Source organism: Nelusetta ayraudi, unplaced genomic scaffold (genome assembly GCF_046127955.1).
Source record: "Nelusetta ayraudi isolate G7.1 ecotype Tasmania unplaced genomic scaffold, CSIRO-AGI_Nayr_v1 ptg000004l, whole genome shotgun sequence".
Classification (NCBI taxonomy): Eukaryota; Metazoa; Chordata; class Actinopteri; order Tetraodontiformes; family Monacanthidae; genus Nelusetta; species Nelusetta ayraudi.
The window spans coordinates 12361959-12372503 of NW_027466054.1; the positions used below are offsets into that span (position 1 = coordinate 12361959).

Below are 10545 nucleotides of genomic sequence, written 5' to 3' on the forward strand. Positions count from 1 at the left end.
ACAGTCGGGCAGCCTTTCCCACAGTTCTGCAAATTGAGGCTAAGAGGTTTATCTGGAGTCAGGCTCTCTGGTTCTTGGTCAGATAGAGGGCCTCGCCGCTGACCTGGACCAGAGAGGCTCTCCAGAGACGGTCACAGCGGCCACTGCTTGCCGTCTTTCATCCTCCCCTTCCTTTGGTCTCTACCTCTTACTTTTCCAAGTGTCTCCTGTCCTTTGTTTCCTCTGGCAGTTGCTCCTACAAGCACGCCATTCCTCAGACAGCCTACTCGGTTTAGCAGGGACCTCTGTCAGGATGCCTGGTCTATATTTATCCTCAGCACCACACTACTGGGGAGTCGCTGGGAGAGAGAGATGAGGGTGGTGGTGGTGGTGGAGGGGCATTAGGGGTGTTATTTTGAGTAGCCGTGTCAAGGCGTAGGATGAGGCTGTAAGTAACCTGAAGGCATCTTATCAGAGGTGTATTTGTGGCCACTCAACCCGCCAATGGAGGCAGGGATCAGTGCTCTGGATAGCACGCTGTACAGCTTCCTAGCATTTAAATGTCTTCTCAAGAATTTGTTCATTCAAGAACAGCATCACACCTGTGTTTTTCTTGAGTTCAAACGGATGTATCAGCCAAGATTCAACTGGTCCATTGCTCTCTTCTTTTTGCCCTATGCACAATGCAACATGCTTGTTTGCCGCAGTGCTGAGTAATTCACACTGGCCCATGTTCTGCATTCAGTCAAGTTAAACGGCTTTGCCCCTCCCTCCACCCTTTTTATCATTATCTTGCTGTCAGATGAACTGCACATTCAGCCCCCTTTCTAAGAACTCGATGCTCACAATTAGGATTCAGCAGCTGACTGCAAACTTTATCTCCGCAGGCCTCGGCCGGGGTTGCTAATCAAAGCGCAGCGCAGTGAGACATCTTTTAAAATGCCGCTCCTTCTTGTCTCGATCCCGTCCCCCCCAACTCCACCTTCCCTTTGCAGACAGTGAAATTGTTCCTCCAGACTGCCTGCGCCTACGTTCCTTCACCACGGTCCGCTCGTCATCCCTACGGCGCGAGGCCGACGACTCCCGCCTCTCTGTCAGCCTCTGCGACCTCAACCTGCAGCAGGAGGACGGGCGGCCCGCTCACGCTCACTCCCACCGCCACACCCTCCACCTGGCGTCAGCCACCGCCTCCTCCTCCTCGTCCTGCCCCATACCACAGAACTCCCTGAACTCCCAGCAGTCTTCGCTGCTGCCCTCTGCCCTGAAGAGCGACCTCCGCTTCCACCAACTGCGCGGTGCCCACATCAAGACCCTGGACGAGCAGACGGTGGCCAGGTCGGAGCACGCGCGGGAGGAGCGCACCCTGGTGTTCACCAGTCGCCCCCTGAACACTGGAGAGACAGTCTTCATCAAAGTCACCAAGTCCAGCCCATCCCGATCCGGTTCACTGTCCTACGGGGTGACCTCCTGTGACCCGGCGGTTCTGCGCCCCAGCGACCTGCCCTACAACCCGGAGGCTCTAGTGGACCGGAAAGAGTTCTGGGCGGTGTGTCGGGTACCCACGCCTCTCCAGAGCAGTGACATTCTGGGATTCCTGGTCAACCAGGAAGGGGAGGTTATCCTCAGCCACAACGGCACCAACGTGGGCATGCAGGTGTGCGTGGACAACTCCCGTCCACTCTGGATGTTCTTTGGTCTGCACGGCGCCGTGACTCAGCTGAAGATTCTGGGTAAGCATCAAGTCACATCAGATAAAAGAGAGAAGTAGGGACGCACCGATACCAATACCAGTGTCTATCTGTACCGATACTTGGGTTGAGTACTCCATTCATACTCAGAAAATATGGGATGATACTATGACAGCGATGCTAGTTTTATATGAATGTATATTATTTTTGGTCATTTTGTGCGTGTACTGCCGTGAAACCTGTGACAGTCATCCAATGTTCTTTAAAAACATGCTAAGGAATGTTGTTCAAATAACACCTGTGGGAAAAAAGTAATTCTATACTATGCAATGGCCTTGTTAATTACTCAGTTTTAGTATCGGTGAGTACTGAACTGAAAGCACTGGTACACTACTCGTTCTGTAAAAAAATGGTATTTGTGGGTCCCTAAAGAAAAGTATACATAGTGGAAATTATAAATTGATAATTGTTGCTGTTGAGTTTGAGCTTCACATAAAAGAAGTAAAACAAGAAAGGCCTGCGATCTGCTGCCATTTTCAAGGCAGACTGCAGTGACAGCTGTCGCTGCAAGTCACAGGTGGTCCCATTAAACCAAATAGGCAACACTGTGTTTTCACAGCAGTGGTGAATTTAAAAGTCAGTTTTTTTATTCACTGACAGTCAGTCCAGTCCACTTGTGAGACTATTTATGTCAGTAGTGCCGTAAAAATGATTACGTGAACGAACCAAATCGGGTTTTTTTCTTGTGACTGCCAGCTATGCCTGAGTAAAATTTTTAGAATTGTGTGTTGTATTGCATAGTATTGCCTCAGTTTAATTGATTGTTACTGGCCTGTGTTGGACGTTGGGTTATCATACAAAATAACACTACATGTGGAGAATACACACATTATATAAGGAGATTGCAAACAGAAGCCTAGTCAACTGCTATTAGTACTCATGCTAATAAAATAGATAATTTCCCCTTTTTCAAATTATGACTGGTGAATTCCAGTGCTGTTCTTACCTGCACTAATACCATGTTCAAGTTGTATCAGTACATTTGTCCTCCAAACTGAGCAACATATAATAAACAGGAATCACTCCCATTTCAAAGTAAATGTTAAATGATAAAATTTACATAACAAGGACATAAATGAGACAGAATTTGGTTTGTTTGCAACATTAGCTGAACCTTAAACTCACGCTGCTTCTTTATCTGCTTTCTTTAATACTCTGTTCATTAATTATCTTCTCTTCGAATGAGCTAATTTCGCTATGCTCTATCCTGTTAAAATCCCACTTAAAAGGGTGATTTATGTTGAGAATAACCCTCCTTTTAGACAAGTGATGTACCCCAGGCAATGAACTCACAGATAATTGATCTTCATTTGGCTAGCTCACCACCAGCGAGACCTCCAAACTCTGCACCTAATTCAATTACCCATCGAGGTTGAACTCCATTTGCACAAAGTGTTGATCGCTGTGACAGTGTGCCGATGGAGACGACCCACTCTTCCCATTCGAAAAGACCTCAGCGGGCCACAATCGTGGCCAGGAGTGAAGGGGTCAAGAGTTCAGACAACAGTTTGAACTCTTTATTTGTCTCAGTATTCAGAGCAGACAGAGCAGAGTCCATTCATCCGTCCATCTTCTATCACCGCGTATCCTGCATTTAGGGGTTCTGGAGCATTTCCCAGCTGTCTCAAGAGTGAAGGCAGGCAACACTATGTCACCAGTTCACCTGTTAATTTAGAGTTGTCAGTTAGTGTAATGTTGATGTCTTTGGATTGTTGGAGGAAGTACCAGGAGTACCTGGAATGTACCCACTCACACAGGGAGAACAGGCAAAGTCCACACAGCATTGGCGCTTGTCAACGAACCTACGACCTTGTTGCTGTGAGGGGACATTGCTAGCAACCTCGCTACCTTACTGTCCGGAACAGATCTGTGATGGACGACTTAATAGAAAAACAGGAAGTGAGAGGTTGCCTGCCAGAGCGACTCCTCTGACCTGCACACAGCGGGAACGACAAGCTGCCCCAGCGGGGAGGAAGCTTTGACTCCCAGCAGTGTGCCAAGCCCCCTCTGGGTGTGTTTACCCCTCTAAATACTGACAACCTCACTGGGGGAAACAGATGAGTGGCAGTCGTGGACCACCTCAACAAGCACACTGCCTTTCAGCAGCTGTGAGAGTGCCACTCCTAGTGGCATTTGTTCACACATACACGTGCCAAAATGTTCCTCAAAATTTTTTTGAGCACACCATGGTTTTCTTCTTTATCCCCCCCTGTGATTAGCCAAGGCTTGACGGCAAAAAAGGCAGCGTGTTTGTCAGGTTTATAGTACAAATTGGCAGCGGTGGATGCCATCTTCTTTCAATGTGCCTCGAAAGGAGGCATAACAAAATGGCACGCGGCATTCAAGGGTGTCACAAGTGTTTGTCTGAGGAGGAAAAGGCGTCTATAAATACATCCTGTTTTTTTTTTTTTTTTTCGCTGACAGGAGCGGAAAGGGAAGCAGAGGTTTGAAGATGTTAGCGGCGGAGGGGATGAGTGAGAGCAGAGGGATGGACTGAAGACGAGGGTTAAACCTGTCTGTCCTTGATGGTCTTGAAACACGCTACAGGCTTTTAACTTTGGCTTCACTATGCCAAAATGTAGGTTTGCAGCTTTGAACCTACAAGTTCAAGAGTCAAAATTTTCATGCTTGCTGATAAATCAAATTGCATTTTGACTTTGCGACTGTGCATAGCAGACCTCCCCAAGTGCCTTTATGCCACTAGTCTTACAGAACCCTCCATCCTCGGCGGCACAACAGAACCACAAAACAGGAACTGCAGAACAATGAGACCAGCCGGAGGCGCACGTCCTTATCGCAGTGCATCTTGGAATTCCCACTGAGGTGTGAATCATCCTTACGTTCCAGCTGCTCTGAATTAGGAAGCTGCTCTTATCTTGCTCGTTGCAAGTCTTGATTTATTACCTCGTGCTGACGGGACAGCAATTTAGCTTTCATTGAAGTCGAATTCATGCACGTCTGCTTCTTGGAGTGAGGCATGTTGTACTTGAAAGCCCCGGAGTCCCAGTGGGCCAACTGCTGCTGCTCAACGGCATAGGCAAGATAAAGCAGAGAGGCTGCTGTCTTTAAACACAGCAGAAGGTAATTGAGCTTTTCAATAGAGCAGCTCTGCTCAGACTGATACATCAGTGTATTAAATTAATTCTGCGTGAAGGGCAGCGGAAGTGACACTTTTTCAGAAAAGTCACACCAAATCAAATATCTCTCTTCTTTATCCTATGCATTCAATGCCTTTTATGCTGTGCTGTGAGGTAAAAATGATAGCAGACACGGCTATTCTATGCTGTAGCATGTGATTATGTTAACAGGATGACATTCGTTCTGCCAGGCTGTGAAGTTTTTAACCTTTAACTTGTCCGTTCTGCTAAATAATATATTTGTGAACAGCACGCTTGTATTAACTAATGTAGGACTGACAAAGCATCGTTGGCTAGTTGTATGAATTAGCTGCGTTGGTCTGGTTGGACTGAGCCGCTGACCATGAGTGTGAGTGGAGCTTTGTGACATTCATCAAAAGTGACCCCAAAAAAGTGTTGTTCATGCCCTCTTTGCCATGGTCATGTAACATGTGACCGCTGAGGAGATTTTTGCCCTCATTTTTTTTGATTTTACACAAACTTCCTAAAAACGTCCCACTGCAGATAGTTAAACATGCAGAGGGTAATCGTGGCGTGGAAAGCGGACACCCATCCAGTGACCCACTTCGCATGTATTATAGATTCCATTAAATGTCAAGCGCGCCCATGCTCAAGTGAAATTTCTCACCGCCCACACCTCATGCACTGCAGCTGTCACACTCATCCTGCCTCCTCCTCCTCTAAACTTCTGTCATCTTAGTTCATGTTCTTTCCTCTTCCATATCATTAACTGTTGTGCTCATCATTTCTCCCGCACCTTTTCTTTATTTATACGCTGGCTATTGTACAGACAGTGTCGGTAAGAGTTGCACAACAAGCTATATGCAAAGTAATGAGATTTGACATCTATAATTGTAGACTGCATGCACCATGGTGTGGCGTGATGATTTAATTGTGCACTTTCTTTCCAGTGTGCTTTCTATATTCACCACACCTGGAATTCATATGCCCATGCGCGCGTTGAAATAATAGGATAGCACTGACTTCCCAGATTCCCTTACCTGAGAATATGATAAATATATCTTTATCATTGGCCTTGTAATCTGTCTTTTTGGGATAAAACAGAAGAACAGAACTCGTACAGCCAAACCAAAAGGAGTATGATTTGCTGTATATTTTCCTGCAGCATTTATTCAATTTGTGATAGTTACTGCAGATGAACCAAAGGTCTGGAAGTGAGCATGAATTGCAGAATCAGTTGACTGATCATTATTTAATATCGGAGGCATTTCTTCTGTCTTGCAAACAGGCTATCTTCTTTTTTCTTCATTTGCACTGAGCACAAATGCAGCGTGCTCACACATAAAGTACATATGGCAGAAAGCATGTTGACTGCTGCAACAGCCTGGTCTGAGACGACCAAGGAGCTCTGCGGTCAGGTAGATGAAATCTGCAGTAGACAAAAGGAGACTCTCTGCAGCCTGTTGACCCTAAACCACTATAGTATCCCATGTAAACACCACACACACACACACTTTGGTGCACATTTTCCCTGATAGGGCCTCTGAAAAGGGGATTCAGGGCTGCTAAAATAAAAGACCACCCATTTTGAAAGCGTTCAGGATTTGGTTTCACCAAAGAAACGTCGCTGAAACAAGCCGGCCACTGTAAACAAGCCGGCGGCTATCCACATCGTCTTTATTGCTCCTTGTGAGTTTTATAGTGAAAATAGGGTTGGGGTTGGGGGGGGGGTCATCCCTGCCCACACGGCGTCCTCCCCTGCACTCTTCTGCCCCAGCACCGCCAACCTTTCCTCACCACATAATCTGCATACCACCCGTGCCTCGAGGGTTTGTGGGGGGACAGGGGTGGGGGCTATCTCCATAGCTGTCTATCTGCTAAAGATGGATGGACGAACGGACTGGGCTGGCAGTGGCGACGTGGCCAAAAAGGAGCCAGTCTTTCCGTCACAGCTGTTCGCGCAGGTCGACTTAATCTGGTGGTGAACAGGCGGGATCAGGGCTGGGCACCACCGATCGTTCCTCAGCTGCCTGGCATGGGAGGCGTCCGCATGCCAGAGGGATTAACGGAGGGAGAGATGGATGGGAGGGAGTAGAGGGGAGGGGAGGAACGCGGAGACAAAGAGGATTCACTCCCTCTGAGGAAGGAGCCCCAGGGCTGCGGGCCAATCAGGCGGCGGGGTCATGATGGCTTGATTGTGCTTTTAATAGCACAGCACACGTGTAAACGTTAGCTTCTTTTGTTTTGCTTCGAATGTTGGGTCCCTGGCATTTGTGGCCGTCGGGGGGGGCGGGGGGGGGGGGGGGGGGGGGAGAGAAATGACTTTTGAAAGAAAAAGCTCCTCAATTTTTTTTGTGGCAATTTTCCAAATGTTATGTCAGCCACACCTCAGCCCAGACACTGGTAGTCACCGCAGCAAAGAGTAACGACTGAGCTCTTCACAGCATTTCTTACTCTGTCATCTACCCTGACGACTGCAGCACCTATATGCCCTCCAGGAGCGACTGCGGGGAAAGTCGACTGATATATCATCTTTCCTGCTGCTCTCAATCCTTCACCGCAGTGGCAGGACATTTTGGCCTCGCTTTTGAGTGGTGTCATTTGGAATAGCTCAAGTTTAGAGGTGATTGGATGGCAGTTCCTTCAAAGAATACCTTACCCTTAGCCTGTATTGTTTGGAGAATACGGCAAAGGACATACTGTGAAATTGACAGAACAGACATATAAACACGCACATTTGACAAGAATAAAATCTGGTTATTCACCAGGAAAACAATTCTAAACAAACTTAAATATTTTCCATTGCCGCTGATGATTAAACTACACAATAAAGCCACATTGAACTATTCTACTGATGTTATTCCTTCCCCAAAATATCAGTAACTTTTTAACAGTTTTTAAGCACAGCAATGCAACCTGCAGGTCACACACAGCTAGATTTGATTTGAGATTTGACATTCGGGTCTCAAACTTGAATAGTCCTTTGTTCTTTGTTTGGTTTTGGCATTAAAATCAGTTACTGTAGCTGTCTGTTAGTAATGATAATTGTGTTACAACTTGTTGCCTGTTGTGCATCTATAGATAGGCATAGAGTCCATATCTGGGTGCCTGAATAAGGAGTGTGATTCTGTATGGGGCGTACCTTTGCTAAAAATGTCTTCCCCCTGTTACATCATTCTACACACTGTACATACAACACAAATCATACATAATGACTTGGAAGCTTGGAGCTGGAGGGGGCGGAAGTGCAGTGTAGTCCGATGGTATGCAAATTATAGAGTCCCCAGCACACAAACACATCATAAATGGCCCATAAAAGAGCTCCTGGTATGGGGACTAGGGCTGCAACTAGTGATTATTTTTGTTATCGACTAATTTATCGATTATTTTTTCAATTAGTCATGATTATCTTCTTTATTTTCACCATTGGATTGCTAGGTGAGCTTCACAGAGCTTGCACCTGACGTGCTTTGCTGCTTCATTTTCTGCGAAATACTCCTAAACTTTAGAAACTTTGGGTTGGAACTTTTGAGCCTTTTTTAGAGAAGAAGCCATTCTTCTTCTTTGTTTTTTGCAGGATGTAAACAACGAGCAACACCACCGTCAGCGCGCAGTACAGCACTGCAGGTATAAATAAGCATGCAATGCCCAGAGTGTGATTTTATCATTCAGCAATTTACAATAACACGATGCGTCGACGCTTACATTTTCACGTTGACGATTTCACGTCGACTACTCGTTGCAGCCCTAACGGAGACATGAGCCACAGGAACGTGGCAGCCGAACAACTGCACCACAGACACCTGGGCTCTTTGAGGGCAGACAGTTCTGTTGCGTTTCTTTAAATTCAAAGTCCATTGCTTGCTCGGCACTCAAGCGAAACAGGCCTCGGTGTGGAGGCCCCTGGCATCAGAGTGATTGACTGTTGGTGCAGATGGCAGCACACAGATGCCGAGACGTGTGTTGTTTGTTGTGAGGCTGCCATCATGATGTTCCTGCCCAGTCAGACCACTATGGTAGTATGGTAGCGATAGCATGTTACTTTTCCATAAGAGATTCCGTCCCGAGGAGGAAAACGCCAGAAGCCTATTTCTAGTGCCGTCTATGGGTGGGCTGTTCTTCTAAGTGAAACCAAAGGCTATAGTAATAGTTATTCTGGTACAAGCAACAAAAAAAAAGGAAGATTACTGACTTTGGCTGCAGAACAAGATCGATGTTGTGCACCATACCAAATAAATTCTTTACCTCAATGGGTTCCTTCTCCATTTAGTGTTAATGGAAATGCCACTTTTCTCATCAATAGCTAGCAATAAATAGCTGTTGGCTTAACAGTCATTTGCTTTCTGGAAGTAAACATTTTCTTGAGGAGGCTTTTTGTTATGGACAAACAACTCCCTGCTGTGTCTGATGTTCATGGCTTCAACAGAGTGCTAAAAGTGATGGAAAAGGTCCCAGCAGGGTCATATCCTGGTCCTGAAGTCCAGTGTTTATATACAAATGTTTTAAAGTGCAGTTGTAAGTCAGTGTCTTAAACTTCAGTCTGACAGTCGAATGTGCAACAGCCTAACTGACATTTGTGCCACTTGAAGATGCTTTTAAACAAGTCCTAATTGGAATCCCTGTTTGTTTCCCCACCAGCACATATGAATATAGCCTGAAAGTGACACAAGTCCTCCACTCTGTTTCGAATGCACTTCCGCCAAAACATGAAAGGGCTCTTCTCCTCGCCAATGAATACTTGCTCTCCCTTTCAAATGGCTGCTCCCACAGATTGAAGGACTCTTGTTTCCCGAGTCTTTCATGACCGCAAATGCAGCGCACAGATAGTGGAAGGGAACCAAGTGAACTCTGCCTCAGCTTAATGTCTGAAACGATGAAAGGGAATAATAATACTAATGTGGATAACAGAGGAACAGCTGTTCTTGAGACTCCTGAATGAATGACTTTTTTTCTTCTTTACAATTGTGCTCTCTAGTGGAGTGTGCCATTTGCTGCGCCCTAACACTTTGTGGTTGTGGCTATTGTGCACTGGTCAGACTTGCAGTATCAGACGACTGTTAATCACCGGAACAAACGTACTGAGATTTATTGCCGTCTCTGGTGAAACCTGACCCTTCATGTCTGCTTTGGCCAGGTTCCACGCATCTCAGGGATCCGCGAACCACGTCGAACCCCAGCTCACCCTCCTCCTCCCCACAGACACCCAGTGCCCTGGGCAGCGGCGTTTCTGACCCAGTGCTGAATGGAGGCCTGTGCTCGGCGGCCTTCTGCAGCTCAGCGGGAGGTAAGTTCAGCCAAAACAAGAGAGCTACTGCACGAGAAAGAGAGAGTGAGCGAGAGATGGCCCCCCACCTCTTCCTCCTCCTCCTCAAACACAGGGGACCCACTGGAAGCCATTATGGAATAGTGAGCAGATGTCATCCTGCAGTTGTTAGAAACAATGGCCAGGGCTTTGCGGTCCCGCCGCTGCGGCACCTCCAGCTGGATGTGGTAAAATGTTCAGCACGTGTTGTTTTATCACAGCACAGTTATGTGAGTTGTAGACAACAAAACTTCCTACGCACAGCCACTAATCTGGGCTGTTTAGCGAATTGTTTCCTATGACTCACTACGCATGTTGATGCTGTTATTTTATTTATTGTAGATGTATTTATTTATTTTATTTATTTATTTATTTTTAATGAGCACCTATACTCTTTAACGTGCATGTTACTTGAATT

The 10545-nt window shown here is 46.4% G+C and overlaps 1 protein-coding gene across 1 annotated transcript in view; it reads left to right on the plus strand.

Moving 5' to 3' along the window:
* Positions 1 to 10545, plus strand: part of neurl1aa (neuralized E3 ubiquitin protein ligase 1Aa) — a 39416-nt gene that overhangs the window by 24675 nt on the left and 4196 nt on the right. The window contains exons 4-5 of the mRNA XM_076035278.1: positions 975 to 1709; positions 9960 to 10109. Of these exons, the coding sequence (XP_075891393.1) occupies positions 975 to 1709; positions 9960 to 10109 (885 nt within the window). The remainder of the gene's footprint in view (positions 1 to 974; positions 1710 to 9959; positions 10110 to 10545) is intronic.